The sequence below is a fragment of the Crocodylus siamensis genome, chromosome 9 (genome assembly GCF_052110815.1).
Source record: "Crocodylus siamensis isolate JL-2025a chromosome 9, ASM5211081v1, whole genome shotgun sequence".
NCBI lineage: Eukaryota > Metazoa > Chordata > Crocodylia > Crocodylidae > Crocodylus > Crocodylus siamensis.
The window spans coordinates 71,844,488-71,867,104 of NC_143403.1; the positions used below are offsets into that span (position 1 = coordinate 71,844,488).

The window sequence follows — 22,617 nt, forward strand, 5'->3', positions numbered from 1 at the left end:
TAGTTGGGGCTGGTCCTGCTTAAAGCAGGGGGAGTTGGGCTAGATGTGACCTCCTGGGGTCCGTTCCAGCCCTCGCTGGCTGTGATTGTATGTCTTTAAAAGGATCCCACTACACTTGACATATAACAAGGCAGATCCTACCCAGCCTGGTATGGGCACCTCGCTTGAGGAGAGAGGCTCTTCCACCTGGGTCAGCAGCATTAAAACCCAGAGCGACCGGCTGGACTGTGCAGCACGGGCCATGAAAAGAGGACGTCTTAGGCGGTTCAGGGCCGTCCCATTGCTGGCTGGGTAGCTCCTGTATTAGAAGCAGAGCTGGCATTGCTTTTCCTCCCTTGAACAATCACTCCTGTCAATGGCAGGATTGAAATCAGGAATCCACTTGCCATTCGGGTTTGGGAACAGGAGTCCAGCAGCTCCTGAACAGGAGGCGGTAAGGAAGAAGACTGTCAGACCAGTTAAACCTGCAGGGGGATGTTAAGGGGGTGAAAGCGAGTTGCCCTGTCTAGTATTTCCACATTTGCCTCTTCCAACTCTCGGGATGGCCAGGCAGAAACAAATCTCGACTGCATCCGAACTCAAAGGGCAAATCTTCAGGGACTTCCATGGCACAGCAGTACTGGAATGAGTCTGGCGCTTTTAATTCATGCTGATCTGCAACTTCAGATGTAGAAAGCATCTTCAAATCGCTTGGAAAAGACCACGCTGTTATGCAAATGTGATTTGTCACAGAGAGCTGACACAGGCCTGCGAGGAGGCACCCTGGCATCGACTGACAAAGAAAAAACCAGGCGCCGCATGGAAACCAAAGCGGTCTGAAAGGGGAGCCGGTTCCAGCAGCACTTTCTAGGTGTCAACAGGTCTGCTGCATCTGGTACCGTTTCCATTTCTCTCACAAACCATTTGTTCAAGTCACGGTGAGCACGGCAGCAGCACCGAGCGGTTATGCTGCCTCATTATTATTGCAGAGGAGCCCTCTTCTCATGACTAGCACACGTATTTATAAAGCGCGCAAGGTTACGGTGTCTCAGGGTTTATCCAAATCACAAGGACACCGAGATATTTTGCACTGGGGAAGGTCTAACCAGATGACACCATTGTTACCGGAATAAAAACCCAGTGTCTCCACGCATGGGGACATGAAAGGCACTGTCAAAACATGGAAACGGCTTGTTCTAATCTTCCCGCCCTCCCGAGCACACGCACGGGGCCTCTTCCTGTAACAGGCCGAGCAAAAACACGCCCTGGCTCAGCTGGGACGTTGCACGCTTAACTCTTGCGCTTCCAAAACCCCGCAGCTGGAAAGAACAAGTAACACTGCTGATTGCAGCCACCACCTCCCGGTTTACTAGAAAGACAGGAAGAGTTGGGTTGGTGTCGGCTTCACAATCTTCCTGAGCCAGCACTGCAGCTAACCGGCTTTACACCCTGGTTTCTATTCCCTTGGCCAGGACAATGCCGATACTCCCCAAACACTGCTTGGGATTTGTGTGTGTAGGATTCCTCCCTTTTTTCTCTCTACCCACATTTCATCTCTGCTCCAGGCTTTCCTTCCTAGCTCCCTTCCTCTGGCTGGTCTTAAATGAGACTGTCTGCGAACCATAATCACTTAACCAGAAATGTGTGCGCAGATAGGTGCGTGGCGCTACGCTCAGCCGAGTCTGGCCAGCTCTGGGAGGGACAGACCACAGCTGGAATTAAACTCAGGGGTGTTGCCTGGTAAATGGAAGTAGTCATTAATGGGAGTCAGGTCTCGCTTTCTTCATTATAACCTCAGTCATTGCAAGCCTGAGCCCCTTTGCCTGGATGTGGAGCGCACAGTGCTTCTAGCTACAGGACAAGTCTTGCTACTCGTAGATGGGACTTGGATGGAGGGCCAAACCCCGTGGCAGTCGCAAGTAAAACTTCCTTCCACTCTGATGGAGCGGTCCCTGGAAAACCTCCTGCTGCTGCCGCCACCTCATATAAAGGCTTCCTTAGTACTCTTTTTTTTTGTAATCTTCACGAGTACTGAGATTTCATGGCCAGTGTGCCACCTGCTAAGGAGAGTGCTCTCAGCCTGCGGATCAGGCCACGTTCCAAAGCTTAAAAAGTGGATTATGAAGGAAACAAAGGTCCCATGTATCTGCCACTTCTTGCCTTTTTACCATGCATAAAAACGAGAACTACAGGCCCTGCCTCCGTCCCCAGTACAGGACTGCTGCTCTGCTCTTCCCCGCTCCCCCTTCACGCTGACTGCATATGAGGTGCCGGCTTCCCTCTGCTTGGCTGAAGGGCTCTTTGAAGGATTGGAGCCGAGCAGTGATACGGCACAATGGGCTGAAGCCCAAGTTTCAGCTTTCCCAGCCCTTTAGACAGCGTAAGGCTCAACACTCCTTTCTAGCTCGCCTGGAAAGCTGCAGCTCAAATTTCAACCCACGGTGGAGGCACTATTCAACTCCTCTCCTCCAGCGAGAGAGAGGGAAGCCAAGATCTACCATTCCTAATGCGAAAAACAATGGGAAGGGGGGGAAAGGAAAGGGAGCTGTTCTTGTGCATCCAAACCAAGCAGTGGAGGGTGCGCATGGGTTTCCGAATGCCCGGGAGGAGCTAAGGACGATACTTGAAGAACACAGTACTCGAAACAACCAGATCTGCAAAGAAAAGCTTGCTGTGTGGGTTAGGAAACGGCAGCAGGAATGTAGGTCTGCAGGGGCTAGACGCCATCACCATCTTTTTGACTTTTAAACCAGGCTCCTAGAAACTGCTCTTCTTGGGACAAAAAGCCTGTAGAGATAAACTGATACCTGCATTTCAACGAGAAGAGACAAAGATTGAATGCAGGCTACAGCCTAGGCAGAGTCTTGCCCCATACTATGGGCGGCCAGTGTAACGGGTCAGCAAGCTTTTCCGAGGCTGGTAAGGGATGTTAGAAAGTCCCAACATGCCTGGTTGGCATTCACTTGTTTTTCTTAAATAGTGGCTGAAACACTCAGCAGTTGAAGAAAAAAAGCAAGAAAAGGCAGGAGAGTAGATTCAAGCCCCTCGTGTTCAAGCGATCATACAGAATTGCCTGCTGCAAATCGTTCCGGGTTTTCAGGATACTAGAGCATCCCTCTCACAATGTGCAAGGGCCAGTGTGATGGTTCAGAAACCTGTTTTCCAAACCATATTGGGGAAAGGCGTAGTACCAGTTGCTTCCTTTCCAGTCACACTGCCATGGGCGTTTTGCAGGGGGGAGGAGGAGGGGGAAACCCGGCTCAGCTTGCGCGAGGCATGGAGCCCCAACAGCAACAGCTGAACCGGTGCTAAGGCTAGCCCTGCAGCTCCAAGTTCAGAGAGGTTTGGAAGTGTACTTACAACACACACAAAATAGCTGGCATCATTTCCAAGTGTAAAACAAACAACCAGAAGCCAGGAGGGAGACATTTCTCCCAGCCTGTTAACATTTCGACATGCCTTGCATTATTATTATAGCGTCTTTCGTCCAAAGAGTCCACAACACTTTGCAAAGTAGAGCTGTGCAAAAACAGCTGTGCAGTCTCCCAAAATGCAGCTACCTCTGGGGTGGAAATGTAGGGCAACTGTTTACTAGTTCATGGCAATATTTTCAGCCAAATAAGAAATACATGGCATGGATCTTAAATTCAATTTAATTGCATTCAAAAATGAATGCAGAAAAAATTGCATTCGATCTTTTACACTGGTGCTATCTAATAAAGGAACACAATCTAGAAAACGAGCCAGGCCTCTGAATAGCTTTCTTCCCTGCACTCAAATGATACACCACTGTCACCTGCTCAAGTTGCTGTTATAAGAAAAAATCATGGGGTCCGGCCCTCCTGAATGGCTATCCTTTGACTATAACTGACATTTTTTCCTGGGGCCCAAATGTCTGTTGTAGTAAATTACTCCCGTTTATTGTCACTGAACTAGCAAAGAAACACGTACTGCAAAGCAGCTTCTCTGGCACCATTCCACACAGTTAAGCTCCTGATGTCCTTCACCCCCAAACGCCCCGTTAGAGGCTGAAAGCTCTGCCTGCCATTCAAAGCCATGCCCAGTGGGTCAGCACCTCTGCACTGTTCAGTGGCTTGGGGAGAGAGCATAGGGCAACCTGGCAACTGCCTCCTGTTCAAACCCGGTGGTACAAATGCTCTGACAGCCACTGGACCAAGAGAGAAGGATTTCAAAAGGGACATCAGAGCTGGTGAGGAGATGGACAGCTCTGGCATCCCAAAAAGCTGTTGCTTCACAGGCCAAGCACAAGGCGAGCAGTAGCAATCCAATGTCCCACTCAATCTGTGGGGGGTCACCCCAAGGGCAAGTGGGGAGTTGAATCCCTTAAGCCTGTTCAATCCTGGAGCTCTCTACTGCAACAGCCCAGTGCAGGGGCTGTTCTTGAAACACAAACACTTGTCAACCGGCGCTGTCAAGTCGTGTCTCCTCTACCCCGTTACCGGCAGCCCGAGTCATGCCAGGCTTTAATGCAACGCTCCCCCCGTGCAAGGCTCTAAAGACCACAACCTACGCACACGGGAGCCTGCCCCTATTCTCTTTACCCCAATGCACGTTCAACTTTCGTAGTCTGTCTCACTTACCTCATCCATTTTTTCTGATGTTGGAGTCCGGTCACCAGGCACCATTTCCTTGGTTTCGGAGGTCTCAGGTTTGGACGTCCTATTCAGCTGATCAATAGGAGTCATACTGGCCTCTGATGTTCCTCTTGAATTCGGGCCCAGGGCAGGTGCCCCAAGGATTGGCTCGTCATCATCGGAGTCTGGTAATGGTGTGGGACTAATATCCTTCCAAGCCAGTGCTGGAGGGGCGCGAGGACGGCGTCTGACCTCTGTAACTGGGCTGGGAGTTAGAACTATACATGGGGATGGGGGAGAGCTGGGAGGAGGACGACGAGATGGGACTGCCTTCCATGCGGATCTCGGTGTCCGAGTCGTGCTCGTTGAGGAAAGGTAACTTTGTTCTCTGCTCCTTCAAGAGCATCTCGATCCTGGAGTCTAAACTGTTATGCTGCATTTCAGACTCCATGGTTGGGGTGCCGGGCGTCTCGCTCCTTTCTGGAGTCTGAGAGAAGGACGCCGTACTTTGTTCAGTAACACAGTTCGATTCTGGCAGGGGCGGGGGCTCCTCCTGTTTTTCTTTCACAGGGACAAAATCTAGATTGGTAGCGGCGCTACCTTCTGCTGCCGTCTCAGCCGGAGGTGGCGCAGGCCTTCGGTATTCGGCATCTCTGGAAGTCTGGGGAAACTGCTGCTCCTCCGACTGAGGAAACACAGCTGGCGCTTGGTACGGAGAGAAGGCGGATTTGTAACTCGAAGAGCCAGAATGGCTCAAGGAAGGAGTGTGAGAATATTGTACTGGCTCTTGCTGATGAGATTTGTACGTGTTGAACTGATGCTCTGACCCCCTGTAAACGCCTGCCGAGTTATGGACATAGTGATGTCCTTGCCGTCTGTTGTAGGCATCTGTAAATTTTGTGTCGTGTCTCCTGGGTTTATACCCAGAGTCCTGTCCGTAATGGTACACCGGTGTCGTCTGACGACTGGAATAGGTTGAGTCTTGGGAAAACGGCGTCCCCAGTCGCGGGGTGAGGGGGGTGCCTTGGGACTGTGGGGTATATTGGCTGTATGAATTGGGGGTGTCTTGCCGACAGCTGGAATAGGCTGTGTCATGGGAAAATGGGGTGCTACTGTTTGGGGTAACGGATGATCCCGCAGAAGAAAGGTTACTGTCTTTCAGGCGTTTTAGAGACTCCGTCAGCTATAAAAAAAGAAAAAAAAAATCTATATAATGCAATTTTAAAAACCGTTTTTGTCTGATTTCCAGAGAGGTAGCCCAACCAAACTACCTGTTGATTTTAACAGCAGCAGCAGTGCTAGCATCTCTAAGAAAGAGTCTAGAGGTAGTTACTTGGGGAAAAAACACAAGGAAACTATCTGTAGGAAAAAAGAATGGGCAAATGCTATTTATTCTTTTGTTAAAGGTCCAGAGCATCAAATAAATACAAATGTGTGCACAGAAAATGCTTCAGGTAAGTACATACAAATTGGCCACCAATAGTTTGGCTATTTTAGGATTAACTAGGGAATAAATAAATATGTCAATAAAGACAAGTGCCCCTGAAACAAGAGGCCAAGAACTTTTTCTGAAGCTAGAAGAGACTTGGGTCAACCAGTTGACTTGTGAACAAAGCCAAGCCAAAGGCATGCACGCACTGGGCCGGGGGCTGCAATCAGACCAAAAAGCCGGCCTATCTGCAAGGCTGGGAGCGGCTGAAGTCCACAGGGCTTCTTGTTGGGGTGACCGCAGGAGCAGGATCTCCCCGTCCACTGCTTGCGAAGCTCCAGCAGGAGAGAAAGGGGGTACGTTTCTCTACCACATGGAAAGAGCTTGGGTCTGAACTCCTAAAAACCCTGGTGTTTTTCACAAAGAAAAAGAAACCCCGCAAACACTAATGCATCAGGGAGCTTGAAAAACAAATCCACGGATATAGCAGAACAGCCAAGTCACCTGCCTCAATGAGATTTACTTCAAAGGCACACCTGGAGGGTTATAGGAAGCGTCCAATTCAAATCTGAAGCCAATCGAATGGGCGGGGGATCTCTCCAATGGTTCTGTCATCTTGGTGTTGTGCCAAACACCAGACCTCCAAGCAATTTTCAGGAAGGTGGATAGGCCAGACAGCAGGCACGAGCCCAATCCCACTCAAGGTAGCGAGTGCTGGACTGGGTTTGAAGATCACAGCAAGACAAACAAAGGACCAGCCAGGCAAGAGAAGTTATTGAGATGGTAGTCTGGCTACTCCCCTGTCAAGTATTAGTTTCTAAATGGGACCCTTGAATTACCTGCTGATAGTTTCCATACATTTTGCATGCCAATGGTTTTACAAACTCAGCAGCAGGGCCAGGCTTTCCCTGAGGCTCCCACCTGTCTGACACTCGCACACACCTCCCATCAGGCTGGCTTGCTTATTGCCAGTGCACAGCACAGTTTGACTATTGTAAGCCAAACAGATCAGGGAGTTGGTACATTTTCCTCTTTAAAGATCTCCCACCTGTGTCCTCACACGGTTTAAAGGCCAGCCTAGGTCGTGTCTGCTCCTACAATCCCACTTGTGTATCAATCCCCTTTGCCTTAGGCTGCTGCTGTCTGGGACTGCTCCTCTAGTGACACCTGCAAACCAGGTCCAAAACCCACCACGCCAAACTCAACGGGAGTCTTTTCACCAACTTCAACAGGTTTTGGGTCCACCCCAAGCAAAGAAGGGGGCTTTCAGGAGGCTAAGGGAACTGTAACAGGGGAAAGGAAGGAAATTAAGGCATTTCAAGCCACCGTACTGTAATTTGTACAGCGTATTAGCAGGTTTCATGGCAAAAAAATAAAAATAAAAAAATAAAAAACCGAATAAAAGGTATCTAATGAATAATTTCCTAATAGCTTTACCAGAAAGCTATCGTTTGGTGGGTAAACTCCCATGGGTGGAAAAAAAATTTAAAAGAATAAATCAGTCAAGGAATCAATGAATCCCCAGTAATATATTCATTAAATTCCAGTAACCCAACACGTGGATGAGAACCTTTTGACCACAACTGGGCTGCGACTGTGTCCCAAAGCTCACTGCTAGCCATAAGCATCAGGTGTTTCACTGTGAACTGTGCCCAGTAGTCGCAGTGAAAGGTGGCAAGCAGCAGCCCCTGCGAAATGCCGAACGCTGATCGCTCCTTTTGAAGTGAGCTGGAGTAGAAGGTGCCCAAGAGCAAGCACTTGGCACCTTTGTAGGACCAGGTCCTCGTAAAAGTGCAACCTCTTTCTTCCCACGTTTTAAGGGGACTTGCTGGAGGGGAGAGAATACTAGGCCTCCTTATGATACAGAGAAGGCCTCACAGGTTTTGGCCGAGTGATGGATTTGGAGGGTTTATATTGGGGTACTGAACTTGAATGGGGAAAGAAATAAATAGTTTCTTCTCCCTCCCCCCATTTTGGCTCTTGCAGCCAGTAATCAAATGTTGCCTGTTGCATAAATCTCTGTGGCAACCTCAGAAGTAGTGCAACTGGGGCATGAGAAGAGTTGAAGGAAGGAAATCAGAGCAGCTAAGAAGGGAAATGATTTATGGTTAACAGGTTTAAGACCTTTAGCAAATCTTTCACACCTGGATGCCTAAAGTTCAGCTCCTAACTCAACAACCAGGAGCCTAAATAAATGTGGGCAAGTCACAGGAACTCGGTATACTCATCATGGCTGGGCCCCAACCCGGAAAGTGAGTCCAACAAAGGCAAGTTGACCCTCCCGTCTCTCAGATCTCAACAGGCTCTATGCGGGAGCGGGCAACCTAGCACAGAAGGGTACACGGGGACCCTAGCATTAGGAATCCCAGGTTGGGAAATTTTGGCTTTGGTTTTTGTTAACACCTGTTTGACTCTGATGACTAATGGAGAAGCGATATCATTTTTAAGGCTGCAACACCTCGATGATCTTTTCATTTTGGAGCATGAGAGAAACACCGTCAGTTCCCTAGAGAGCCTGGGGAAGAACCAAGCTGAATGTGCCTGATATTTCTAAGATAGGAAGCAGGTAGGAACGACATTTTAACCTTTAAAAAGAATAATAATAAATATACACCCTTCCAGCAAAACCTAAACACATGCACCCACTGGAGGTAGCTCTTCAGGCAAGGGACCACAGGTGATGCGTAGGGGGTGCACGCGGGTGCACACGCACCCCTGGAGATCGGCCGTGCACCCCCTGAAAGCGCCAACTGCGAAACTGGAAGCGCACTTCCAGTTTTGCCGCTGGCTTGGTGATTGGCCGCTGGGGGACCCCCCTGCCCCAGTTGGCGATCCGGCGCCCCCCGAGACTTGTAAGGCACCAGTCGCCCATGCAAGGGACCAAATGTGTCCTTGCGAACCTGCCACCAGTCCCAGAACAGTGGGGCTACCTCTATGGACAGCCCCAGCCGAGCGAGCTGAACTGCAGCCCAGTGGCTGTGCACGCATTGCCACCAGGGCACAGACCCCTGCCCCAAAGATGGAGACGGTCTTGTCCAGAGCGATGCTGCACACAGCACTTGTGAGGAACACGCTCCCACTCTCGACTGAAACCTATATAAATATGAACGACTACCACCTCTGCGGAGAGGGAACAAAATCAACTTCAATGCAAGAAGAGACGCTCCCTCCGTGAAGGCCTGTCTGTCTGTCAGATTCTACAACGTACTATTCAAATGCATCGAAGCACGCTATACCTGCAGATTTTCATTCACCGTCGGCGAGGCATCCTGTTCGTTGCCTACAGGAAGGGTCTGAGGAGTGTAAAGACCACTCACCAGCAAGCCATAGAACCGCATGCGGGTTTCACCTGCACAAAAAACCATAGGGAGAAAACTTTTGAAAAAAGCAAAACAATACACACACCATATACGACATAGGAGGCTCTTCACCGGGGCTTCCCCACCCTGCCCAGCACTCTCGCTGACCCTCACCCCCACCCTCCAGCTCCTTCGACGCCATGCTTTCTGCAGCAAAAGCCCAGGTCTGCACTCAGTGAGATCAGTCAAGCGCTGTTCCTTGAAATCAGCTGGACAAGTGATGTAACACACTCTCCTCTCCCTCAGGGGACAGGGAGGTTTCTAAACAGGTTTTTTTTCCCCTCTTCTCATCCTACTTGCCAGCTGTGTTTCTATTCATGCTTTCTCTGGAGCAGGAATTTCCCTCTTCTCAGCAGTGCCAAACTGTTTACACATTTTAAAACTGTAACTTTTATAAAAGCTTCGTTTCAGTCAGTGCAACAATGAACCCTGCCAATATCTGCAGCCAACTTAGCGGTCTTTTCCATGTACGTATTTTACTGCTTCTCATTCAAGAAGGTAGCGATGCACCTTTTTTGCAACATAATCAAGTATATTTAGCACTTTCCTAATGCAAACAAACATGCTAAATAATGATCAGGCAGTGCTACAAAACTTTTCATTTTTAGGCTGCTGAATTTTAGCTAGCACACGATTTCCTAATATCAGAGGTGCACGATTACTCTGGATGTGATTCTGCACGCTTTCCAGTCAATGGAAGCCTGCAAGTGACTTCAAAAGCAGCAGACCCTTAGCGATACCCTGGAGACTGCATATACCAACCATGGATTCTTTTAAACCGTCAGAAAAATTATTTAAACTGAAAGTTCAGCCTACGTCAGCATTGCAGGAGATTAATCTTATGTGGGGTTCTTCTCTCTGTCCTTTTAATGAAGAAACAACATCCAATTGCAAAAAGAAATGATATAGAGTGGAATGCATAAACCCAGGGCGTGGGCTGCAGCCCACACACATGCAGCATGTGTGTCTGCAAGTGCTTCCCCCCCGTGAGACTACTTGGCATGAGTTAGCGCTGCAGGATCAAACACCCAATCTCAATGCACTGGTCTGTGTGAGCCTGCATTACTTGGGGAAAAAGCCAGCCAAAGTCAATGCTCTTGAACACATGGTACAACACGGTTTAATTTCATGATACGGCTTCCCATATGTGTGTACTCGTCCTAACTCAGATGAAGTCAAAGAAGCCATGACAACTTGCATGGAGAAATGTGGCCTGGAGTGGCCAATGTACAGAATCATCATGAAATGATAATGCTTGCCATCCAAATGTGGTTTATAAAGTATTTTTTTTAATATCAGTATTATTTTTAAATAGTGCAATGGATCTTTATAAAAGCTTCTTCACTCACTCTTTTTATCTACTTCATAAATAAATATTTGGTGCTTATCTACCTTCTTTTCAAAAGAGCTTTACAAGTGTCAAATGATTGTCAATCACAGCTAGGCAGTTAGATAATTAACTACTATATCCATTTTCCAGGTGGAAGAAAACGAAGGTAGAAAAGTTGCTTTAGGCTATAGGGAGATTCCATCTCAGAGTCAAAATTATGCAGCTAATCTTGTGCCAGATGCATTAAAAACAATAAATCATTAAATACACGCTCCTTTTTATGCTGTTATTACTTTTGCTAAAATTTGGAAACTGATTTTTAATTTTTAATTTGTTTTTAAATCCTATTACCAGGTCTTGAAGAGCTGAATATTGAGGAAAAATGGAGAAGTAAGATGCATATCCAAAAATATTCTAACCTGCTAATGCTGTATTTTGGCTTTATATTTTTAATGTTCTTGCTGGATGTTAGCGCATTGATGTCCCTTATTACTTCTCTTAAAAAGTATAAAATCAAGTAGCCAGAAACCTTGAAAAAGGTAAATTTAGAGGTACACAGATGGCTTGTTGCACAGAAACAAAAATGCAGACATGCCATTGCCTTCCCAAAGTAATGGACACATCTGAGGCCACCACATTCTGTAACACAAAGTTAACTTTCTTAAACAACAGCCTGCTCACGACTTAGTCCTGAATTATGACTTGAAAACAAAGGAGGGAGTAAAACCTCCAATCAGTTTGCTTAAAAAGTCACTCACCAATACTGACATTTTGCCTTGCGTGAATCCCTTTCAATAATTGTCATTATAATTGTAAGATTGCTGCTGCCCTATTGCAAGATGTGTTGGCAACTTTGAATTTCAAAGTGAGGAGAGAAAAATAAAATACCTTGATTTAAAAATGAAACGATGCTAAAATACTAAGTCCCAACACACGAGTATACACATTGAGCAGTCAAGGTTTACTTGACAATGACACACAATTCTAAAACTTCCGTGGCTGCTTCTTTTACTAACTAGAGACTGATATGAGAAACCGTTCCGTTCTGCCCACCAACTACTACAGAAAATACCACGTACTATGTAAACAACATGCTAAACAATTACTGAAATGTGTGCCTTGTATTTTTGATGTTTCACTTTGCATGGTGCACAAAAAAGGGTTGGGGGCTCTTAAGAAAACCAGTGCAACATGCTCCGATGTTAGAAATGTCCGCTGGCAATGGAATAAGGTTCTAAAACAAATCCATTTTGGAAGGTCCTTTACTAACACTTTGGGGAGAATTAAAACAAAACACACACACACACGTGATCATATGCAGCTTGTAAATATTCTCAGGACTTTACTGGATGCTGCACTGTCCATTTCTAAGGTTGGGCTGGGCTACACGGACGATTCAGCATGTTGCTGGCTGGGCCGCACAGAGGATTAAGAGTGCTACTGGCCCTTTAAGAAGGGGAAAGGGACTCACGTACAAGTGTCAAATGCTCCACACATTTTCCTGCCAGCCTCGGGTTTGCTGCTCGGTATCAATGAAATGCCAGGAGCTGGGACTAGGCTGCAGGCCGGCACAGCTCGGTGTGCTTTTATAAAGGACACAGCAGCTTCCAAGGGAAGGAAGAAACTTTGCACCCATATTGGAAGCCCTGTGCAAGCCTCCCCAGCTCACTGGCAGGGCAGGTGGGAAGAGCACCCCAAGGGACACGGGCGATGGCCAGGGCAGAGCTCGCCAAGCCCTGTGCCGGGGGGGGGGTGGGGAGGGGGGCGGGTGACATGGACAGGATGGCAGCATTTTGTAAATTACAGGCCCGTCTCCTAGCAACAGACAACACATTCGGCTCCACGTGACTGCCACTGGCCCAGGGAACAGCCGAGACACAGGAGGGGGAGGGAGCAGCAGGCACCGAGCAGCGTTTTTAAGTCCTCCAGCCCCAGGGACCCGCTCATTTTGGGGCTGGCGGGGGGGGAGCCCCCCAGGCGGCCTCTCACCTTTGGTGTCCAGCTCCACGTGGATGATGTTGCCCATGACCGAGGTGTTGTGCAGGTGCTGGACGGCTTCTCGCGCCCCCTTGACAGTGGCAAAGATCACTTTGGCAATGCCCAGGTGCTTCTTGTTCTTGGGGTTGTAGAGGATCTCCACCTCTTCCACCTCCCCGTATTTCTTGCACATGTCGGTCAGGAAGTTCTCTCGGATGTTGTCGTTCAGCTTGGCGAAGGTGACCTGCTTGGGGGGCACCGGCCCCACGTAGAACTCGTCGATCTGGAGAGGCAGACGCGGAGGCGGTCAGGGGCCCGCCAGACACCCAAGCCACCCAGCACGGGGGAGAGCAACTGTCTTCCAACAATGTCACAGAAGAAATTTAGCCTCCACCCTGTCAGTAATTCATTGGGAAATGGCTCCTTTCTCATGCAAAGTGGCATTTTCAGCTCCTGGATCAACAAGCACACACCTCTCCCCAGAAGCATGAAGCTGTCTCCCCAACCCTCACCTGGGCCCTGGCAGGCACTGATTTCTGGTTGCCTTCCTGGAGCAGGACTGTTGGTAAGGGGGGGAACCTGGCTGCCACGTTAAGTGGCTGGCAGCGCCAAGCCCCATACCCGAGGAAACCCAAACACCCAGGAAAAGCCAGGCAGGTACCTTGAATTTGGGAACAGAGAGCTCCAGCTCCTTGGTTTTGGTCCATATCCGTCCTATCCTGGGATCTCGGACACAGTCCACTGGGGCGATTCCCGAGTTCTGGGAGGAGCAGAATAAAAACAAAAAAGGCACAAATGCTGGTTGGGATTGAAGCCAATAACAATAATGAAAAAGCCCCCCCCATCTACAAGGAAGCTGGGACATCTCCCGGGAGGAGGCAGACACACACATGTGTCGGGTTGCAATGCTGCTGGGACTGGGCAGGAGGGGAAGCTGCAGCCCAGCTCCTGCCCGGGATGCTGACAGTTGAATACGTTGTGTCAGGTGGCAGCAACTCTCGTGGCTCGCCCCCTCCTCCCGGCGGGTGTGACAACCCGGCGAGCTGAGCCCGGCCCGGCCCGGGGGTGCCGCACGCCGGGGTGCGGGCGGGGGAGGGGGGCACCAGCACCAGCACTTCCCCGAAAAGCAATCCTGAAACGCGCCCCCCGCCCCCCGCCCCCCCGCCACTCACAGGCATGCTAAAATGCTGCCCATCGTAACGATAGAGTTTGTGCTGTCCTTTTTTCAGAGCCGGGTCAATAATCAACTTGTAACTTCTCCAATGGTGATTCCTCTTCTCGACAGCCGCGCCGGCGGGTGCGTTGTTCTCCATGCCGCGGCTCCGACCTGGAGGGGAAACACAACACAACCGAAAAAAAAAAAAAAAAAAAAGAGAGAGAGACAAAAAAAAATACACCCAAAGTTAAAAAAAACCCACCACCACCCTGCTGGCCACGGAGCCCATTTTCAGGATCGGCCGAGCCGGGGGGAGATGCCCGGCGGCCGGGCAGGCTCCCGCCCGGGCACGGATCTCCAGCCTCCCCCCAGCCCGGGGAGAGCGGAGGCAGCCAAGGGGAGGAAAAAACAAGAAAGACCCCATCTCACTTGAACTCTGTTTTTTGCCTGGATCTTCAAGGGTGCGCGGCTTTCTCTCCTGCCTGGATCTCTTTGAAAGACATTGCATGGGGTGGCCGATCGCCTGCCGGCCGCCAAAGGCGAGCTCCTTCTCGCATCGGGCTGGTTACATTACATTGCTCGGGAAAGGCTCCTGCCTCCTTTTTTTCGCGAGCCAACACATATTGTGCTTTCTGCTTGCTTCTCAGGCATCCCACAATACACCACTCCGGAGCTCGGCTAATGGCTAACCGCCCTCCACCGACTGCACATTCACGGCAGCTGCAGCGCGCTGCAAAACCCCCAGCCCGGCCGCCCCGCCGCGCCTCCCCGCCGCAAATAAAAGCCGGCGCATTTTTCCCCCGGCCGTGCGCGGGGGCCGGGCCCCGGGGGCCCCGCATGCAGGACGGTGCCTGGAATCTGCAGGCTGCATTTACCTGGGTGCAAAGTGTTTCTAATGCAAGACGGGCAGAGGGGGGCAAGTGTGGGGCACTACGCGGGGCCGGGCCGGGGCGAGGGCGGCTCCGAGCGGGGACAATGTGTCAATTTCCGCGGATGGGGAAGCCGCGGGGAAAGTAGCGATTTTGTGCTCCGGCAAGGTCCTGAGCGGGGCTCGGCCAATCAGCGGCCGGCTTCCATCTTGTCCCCGCTGGCAGAGGAAGCGGGGCCCCGGCGGCTGCCTCTCGGCTCGGCTGCGCCGGTGCTTTTTGGGTTTGTAATTTGGCCCCGGCTAGGTAATTGGCTGGTGGCAGGCAGCAGGCGCCCGCAGCCAATCGGCGCGCAGCTTGCATCGGGCTTGAGTTATTAGACGCGGATCTAAAAACATCCTTCACCAGACAGCTAAGGAGAGGCCAACAGATCAGGGAGCCATTTTTCTGCAATGGAATTAAATGGCCAACTGGGCTTTCCTTTGTTCCTAAAGGGGATCCTGCGCGGGGAGCCGCCGGGCCGGGCCGGGCCGGGCCGGGCGGCTCGGCGCGGGGTGTAGTGCCTGGCAGCCTGTTAGAGGACTCGCCGAAGGAGGAAGATAAAAAAGATTTGGATTTTTCCCTATGACTTGGAATCCATCTTTGTCTTGTGTAACTAGGTCATGGCACACCCTTATGTCAGCAGTAACAATTTTGAATGCAAAAAGCAGTCAAGAACATGTTTTTGTGGGGGGTTTTTCAGCTGCAGGGCGAGCTAGGGGCCGAACAATACATTTAACAAGAGAAAAAAAAAAGTCTTTCCTGTATGAAACACTTAATACCTGGCCAGTCGTTCTGTTTTTTTCTTTTTTTCTTTTTTTTCGGTTTTGTTTTTTTCCGTAGTTCACTCCTTTGGTGCTTTGCTAAGGTAACGTTTTAATCTAGACGTAGGAATTGTGGCAACAAAAAAAAGCTCTTTGATAAACTTTTTTGTTTCTTTGACATTGTAAGTACCCAATCCATTCTGTCCTTGCTAAGTGTAGTTTTCATGTTAATGTTACTCGAGTTGTCCTGATTTCCGAGCCTTCATTTGCATGTCTGATGTTTTTTGTCTATTTGATCTAAACCAGTTGATGCTTTTGAAGTATTTTTTTTTTTTACCTCTACAGCAAAGTCTCTGTAGCTAGAAGTGTTTCGAGCCGCTTACATCCAGGAAACGTTAGCCAGGCGTTTCACACTAACATGGATCGGCTAACAATACCTAGGGAGGACATTTTCAGTGTCTGTGGAGCTGTGGAAAAACACTGAATGTCCTTTTTTTTTTTCCTCCTCTCCTCTCCTCTTCTTCTTCCTCCTCCATGTACAGAGTAAATCTGTCACGGGAATGTAGATCTAAGCCTCGAGTGCGAGCCCTAAGTGGATCCAGCCAGGCAGCCTCACTGGACAACATTTTCTGTAGGGTTTTTTGTTTGCCTTGGGGTTTTTTGGTGCCTGGTTTTTTTTCCTTTTTTTGGTTTTTTTCCATTCGTGGTTCTGGTGCCACACCACTGCCACATAAAGACGGCTCAGTGTCCAAACGAGGCTTCCGAGAGAAGTGGTGCTACAGATCCTAGAGATCTGCCCCTGTTGTCCTAAAAAGCCAAACAACACAACGTCACCTCCAGACCGCCATTCAGCTGTGGTGCGCGGGTAAGTAGAGCCTTTTGCCCTTGCCAGGCCTACGCGGCGAGGTGGTCTTGTCCTAGGCGGAGGGGGCCAGTGGCTTCCGCAGCCCGTAGCCAGCGTGCCCGCGCCAGAGGGGCCGCTCCAGGGGCGAGGGAGAGGGTCGCGCTCTGCTCCGCCAGGCGCTGCGCTCGTCAGTAGTCCTGCTCCTGCGTGCGCGTGTCCAGGCGCTGCAGGTCCACGCTGGCGCGGGCGCGGCCGCCGCTCGCCGCCCCGACGGCGCCCGCGAGCGGGGAGCCTGCCTACGCGGGGGACGAGGGAGCAGAGCCGAGGGCCGGTGCGCCAGGCCGCTGGGGACCAGCCGGGCTTTCCGGAAAAGAGAGAGAAAAAACAACGCGGGGGGAGGCTGTGTGCACGGGGCCGAGCTCACCGAGGCTCCCTAAGAGCCCCCGGCCCGAAACCCCCCCGTCAACGCTGCTTCCCGGGGGGGGGCCTGCGAACAGATTCGCGCTGAGGCGCCCGTAATGGCGGCGGCTCCGTCCCGCTGGGCAGTGACGCAGGCGGGGCTGCGCGCCCAGCCGGCTGGGGCACGTGAAGCGGCGGCCCCTGCCGGGCCGGAGCGGGGGATCTGCCCCTCGCCCCGGGCCTGAGGCGGGGCCGGGGCCGCCGGGCCGGGCGCTGGCACGCGGGCGGGGGCCTTCCCCCGGGAGGGGCGGGCGTTGTGGGGCTGGGGGGGGGTTGCCATTTCGTGCGAGCGGCTCTGCGGGGCGGGGGGGCCGGGCCCGGCTGGCTGCGCTCTTAAAGGGGCCGGGGAGGCGCGGCGGGGAGAGGGGCCTGCGGACAAAGGCGGGGCGGGCGCCCCCCGGGCCGGGCCGGGCCTAGCCACTGGGCACGGGACCAGGGTGCGGCCCGGCTCCCTGCCCGCCGCGTCGTTCGTTGGACACTTGCAAAACATCAGCTCTGCGCGGGATGTTCGTGAGGCCTAACGCACCTCAGCCTCGCAGGGCCTGGCTCGCGTTCCCGAAGGAGCGAGCACCTGCAGCTTTCGGGAGCGGGCGTGGGCGCCCTGGGCCTCAGCTGCAGCCTGCTTCTGTACTTCGAGTTGTATTTTCTTCCTCGTCAAATATTAGTTATTTCGAAACTTGGTCATTGGCAGGCGGCTGAGAGCGGCCTCGCTCGGGGAGTGGTTGGCTCAGCGGCCAGGCACGCAGCTGAAACACGAGCCCAGCGCTGCGTGGCCGAGTCCCAGGCGGCTCGGCCCAGACTTTCGTTTTTAAGTTACTGACTTGGTTTCGCTGCACAAGGATGTTGCGGGACCGCGACCAGCGGGTATTTTTAAACGATGCCGTGTCCCTTCCCAAAGGAAAAGGGTTATTCTTGCCCATAATATCCCTCCCCTTTTTATTGAGCTGTAGCCTCTGGGCCAGTCTTAAATGGCTTTTGGCTGCACCCCAGGGATAGCTGCATTCCTGTGACTAAGAAGTAGCTGAAATACTGTAAGTGAAAGGCAGAAGAAAAAAAAAAGAAAAGGCAGCACTTCTTTCCTGGACTGGTGTGGCTATGCCAGTGAGTGGTAACGTTGAGTCTCGACTGTGTAGTTTCTTACGCCAGCTCCGTTGAGAGTGCAGGTAAAGGCAGCGCGGCTTGCCCTGCTCGGGACGCTTGATGTGCGGATCAGGCGGGCCGTAAGGGTCGCAGGGGGCTCCCCCATTGTTGTCGGTCGCTCGCAGCGCAGAGCTCCAGCCCCGTGCTCGGCTTCGCTTGGCGCTGACTGGTGGAGAGGCGCTGCGTGGGGAGGAGGGACGAGGGGCAGCCGTGTCTCGCGTGCTGGATGCGCTCGGTGCGGCGCTGTCCCGCGGTGCCGTCGGCAGAGGCCCTGGTGGGGCATGAGGGGCAGCTGCCTCGTCTGCTGCCCTCCCCACCAGCCAGTGCCTTCCCCTCCCGGCAGCGAGGACCTTTGGCTGGCACTGGGGAGCCAGTATTTTATTTATTTCTTTTGATTTTGCAGATAATCCTGGATTTCCCCGTTTCCGTGAAATCCACGAATGACGTAGGACCCAAAGCCCGAGGCTTGCTTAGACTGGCTTCAAGTGTACGTGGGCCATGGGACTGCTAGAATTAATTTCGACTTCAGTTCTAGATGCAGCTGAACATTAGCACATCTATTTTTCTAAAATGTGATGTCCTATTTTAAAAATGGCAGGTGGTAGGGAATCCACCGGAGAACTTCAAAGTCGTTCCCGTGATTAATTACTCGCACGGGTAAAAATTCGCATGCTGATTCTTATCTGAAATGGTTGAGCTTCAGCCTCCCATTTTCATATGCATATCTGAAGGCACCTGCTAGTATGAAGTTTCTTTTCTGGCATATGAGAAGCAGTGGGTGGTTGTTGTTGTGGTATCTTTTACTGGACCAGCTGTATAGTTGGGCAAGCTATTGGGCAGTCCTGATGAGGGAGGACATTTTTATGCCCAGAAGCTTGTCCAACGTCTCTCCCAACTCTACAGACACTCCAGTTAAAAGATATTATAAAACCCTCACCTCAGTGATTTCCTGGGCCATCACCGCTACAACAACACTTCCCATATAGATAGTTGTGGTCAAATCAGCAGTTAACCTCTTTGAACTAAAGGGTGAGAGACTCAAATATACTATAAACTGAGGCCTTAATTAGTCTTTACTTACTCTTAAACCTTCCCCAATTTTCGGTGTTGTTCATGGGGTGTGCCCGCCAGAGCAGGACACAGTTATTGCAGCAGGGTTTGCATCGGGGCTGAATGCAGACTTTTCCTACTTGACTTTCCTTTGTTTATGCAAGTAAGGCTTTCGTTAGGCCTTTTGGCTGTGATGCAGCAGTGCAAGCTGCCGTTCAGTTGACTTTTCCACTATGACTCATGCATCTCTTTCTACCCTGAGCAGCAAGGACTTTGAATCTCCTGTCCTGCACATATGGCATGCATTTGTTTGTCCCTAGGTGTCTTAACATACACTTGGCTGTACTGAAAATTGTGCATGCTTCCCCAGCTACCACGTGATCCCGATCGCTCTAATGCTGGCCCCTCCTTCCGAACAGGACAGATGAGATGCCTGTATGTGCTTTGTCAGCCAGAGTATGCCTTCTCCAAATAGCAGGGCTCTAGAGTTGCTGTGGCCGTGATGGTCCAGGGGATACGCGAGATGCATGTATTGGACTAGATGTGGTAGTTAGTCCAATAAAAGGTATTACTGAACAAATTTTGCCTTTCCAAATGGGGCAGCCCTTCCTTTCTCTCCTGCCCTGTATTACACTTGCTGAGGATATACCTATGATCTTACAGGAGTCTTGAAATCAGCAGCCTACTTCATTGTTTCAGCTGTCTTGGCATAGGGAGCCCTGTCTACAGACTGAGCAGCATATCATTGCATATGGAAGGTAACACACTGAAGTCTGGACTGAAAATCCAGCTGATATTTGATGTGTGGATGTGCCCTCACTGAATTTCTTTTTTAAACCTTGGCCAGTCATCCTATTTCTAGAGAGATCAAGTAAGAGCTGTGTATCATTCTAGGCAGTCTGAGAATTAGTAGGTTTTTGGTCGTCTTTTTTTTAAAAAGCATTTTGGGGCTATAAAATAACTGAAAAAGAAATTCAGCTCCCGTCATACAGATCGTTGTGTCTCGCTTCGCTCGCCATTGAAATAAATAAAATAGTCCGTGTTGCACAGGCAGCTGTTAATTGTGGAAAGGCCTTTGCAATTTACAGGTGTTACATAAATCGCTAGGACTTGAAAATCTACCAGTACTCTGAAGTCAGTGAAGTACTCCAAAATGTGTAGATGAATGCTTCAGGGCCCATGTTTTATGAATCGTGGTATTTATAGACCTTGTGCTTTGTCAGGAAATGGCATGAACTTGAACTGCTGTTGTTAAACTTGACACGGTTTTGGATCAACATATTCACATATTGAGACTCAGTTATAAGCCCAGACTTGATTCTGCTTGGGGGACTGCTTAGTGTTTTCTACCAGGTCTCGTGCCAACTGAGTGCTGTCACTGAAACCGGCTTGTTGTTCACAAGGTAATTGTGGCAAAAACACGCAAGGGCTCTTCCTTTCTCTCGGGATGACTTTCATGTCAGATCTGTGTAGCTTGTGAGTCCAGCTGGTGTCCTGCCACTCTGCTTGTGACGTGAAATCAAGCAGCATTATCGGCCCTTTCATATGACCACCGTCGGTGCCCAGCTGGGTGTTCGTTGCCAATAGCCGAGCTGGCCGTGCCAGCCGTGGTACTAAACCAGGGTTTTGTCGGCAGAGCCGGCAGGGATGTGCAGTTGTAGCTGATGTCGGCCCATCCGCTCTCGCCCCGCTCTGCTGCAGAACGTAGCAATTGCTACGCAGCTGTAGATTCGTCTCTGCTGTAGCTACTGATCAGCCCATCGGCGAGGCGAACGTCCGTTCCCTGTGATCCGTTGAGAGGAGTAGGCAGCGTGAAGACAGGAGGGGGGCATTGGCAAAATTGCTGCTTTTTCCAGGGGGTTGGTGGGCCCCTGGCAAAGATGCTTGAGGGCGAAGGGAAGGGACGCTTGAAGAGGCTGGGTGCAGAGGAAAGACGAGCCGACGGCAGGGGAGGGGGAGAACTAGCATTTGTGCACAGCGTAGCTTACAAAGAAAGCACGTCGCACACGATGCAGGGGCGTGCAGAGGAGAAAAGAAATCGGAGAGAAGCTGTGGAAAAAGAAATGGGAGAGAGGCCAGCTGCACTGCACAGCTCCAGATTGAAAACAAAGAAAGAGGAGCAGAGTGGCGTGCCTGGGAAGAGGAAATAAAGCAGCACTTTGAGCCTCCAAATTACTGACTCAAACATTTCCAGAAGAGGGAAGAAGGGATTGGTTTTTTGTTTTTGTTTTTCGGGGGTTTTTTTGCTCTGGTACTAATGAAAAGTAGGTGCATGTACAACCAGGTTGGAAAGGCGTCTTTCCTTGGTTTGTGGTCCTTGCTTAAAGTGCAGACATATCTGAGGAATCATACTTGCGTTGGTATTTTTAACGCCTACCGTTTACAGGGTTTTTACCTTCTTCACTTTCCAGTCCTTATGACTTATTTATAATTGACTGTTGCTTGTTTGGTTTTTGTAGTTGAACCCTAGTCTCGTTTCTGTCGCTGTTCTAGTGCTCGGTTTCAAATTGGGTTCGCCCTTAAGTATTTCTGTACTTTTTTCCTTTTTTGGAAGACTGTTCCCAAATACTTCATTTATGGTGGCACTTGAAGGCCACTCTCTTATGGCAAGCCATCTCCAACGCAAGTCTCATCCAACCCCAGAAAGCCACGACTGTACCTGCCTACCTCTTCTCTGGGAAGCGAGAGGACACGGCTTCATCCTAACGCCGTCTCCTGCCGCCTGAGCATTGTCCCTCCCCAACCTGATGAGAGAGGGGTAAGGGTTTGCTTGAGACCTGCCGATACTAGAGGATGGCGTCTTCTGGTTTCTTCCCAAGATTGTTCTGCCTTTCTTCTGATGGGGACTTGATTATTCACTTGTCCATGGGAGCAGGGAGGTACTCAAGCCCCAGGTATCCTGGTGCCTTGTGCTGGGTGTGTAGTGCAACAAATATTTGAGGAATCGATCCATTTTGATAAAATGTGATCACTCAGCGGGTTCAGCTCCTACTGAGCAGCTGTCCACATCATAGAAAATACCACCACGGCTGGTGGAGAAATCGAGGATGGGGAGATGCTACTTTCCTCCTCCAATTGTTTTGGATCAGAGTTGATAGTGGGTCTGTTTGTGGGTCTTTTCATTGTGTGTTGGGGTTTTTTGCAAGCCAATACAAACCTTGATAAATATGTGAACAACATCTCTCTCAATTCTGTTCCTCCCATTCTTTCAGTTTTGAAGTAATTCTGTATTTACATCCTTCCATCAGGGTCCTGTGTCTTTGCCTGAATATCATCTATACTACATTTAAAATACAGAACTGGGAAAAAGAAGTATTGGTGCTGGTAGTTCGGGGGGGGGTATCAACATTTCTTTTTCGAGCCTGACTTTGCCTTCAAGAAACAAGTGCCTACAACTGTTTGCAGTGTAATGGTAGCCGCAGTTTTACAGGAAGTTACTGGTCACCTAATCTCTTTCCAGATAAGCTAATTAGGATGGTTTGGGGGTGTGGGGGGAGGAGAGCAGGATTTAACCAGGTGCAGAACAATGCTCCTGCATTCTGACTCTTGTACAAGGCTGTGAGATGTGTGGGTTGCTACAGTGAGTTTTGGGAAGGGCGAACTTTCTCTAGGGAGAAAAATCTGCAAAGA

General features: G+C 50.5%; 2 protein-coding genes across 18 annotated transcripts in view; one reads left to right on the plus strand and one right to left on the minus strand.

Moving 5' to 3' along the window:
• SETD1B (SET domain containing 1B, histone lysine methyltransferase) overlaps positions 1-14,328 on the minus strand; it is a 53,029-nt gene extending 38,701 nt beyond the window's left edge. Inside the window, 8 exon segments of the mRNA XM_090062210.1 lie at positions 4,581-4,784; positions 4,786-5,757; positions 9,240-9,352; positions 12,682-12,952; positions 13,331-13,429; positions 13,842-13,996; positions 14,255-14,282; positions 14,284-14,328. Coding sequence (XP_089918336.1) covers positions 4,581-4,784; positions 4,786-5,757; positions 9,240-9,352; positions 12,682-12,952; positions 13,331-13,429; positions 13,842-13,996; positions 14,255-14,282; positions 14,284-14,328 — 1,887 coding nt within the window.
• The window catches only part of RHOF (ras homolog family member F, filopodia associated), a 33,135-nt gene continuing 24,575 nt past the window's right edge, over positions 14,058-22,617 (plus strand). For 9 of the 17 annotated variants that reach the window (XR_016444100.1, XR_016444099.1, XR_016444105.1 and 6 more), the window contains exon 1: positions 14,058-16,359. The gene's annotated coding sequence lies outside the window, so the exon portion shown is untranslated. The other 8 variants (XR_016444106.1, XR_016444108.1, XR_016444111.1 and 5 more) reach the window with 8 other exon arrangements.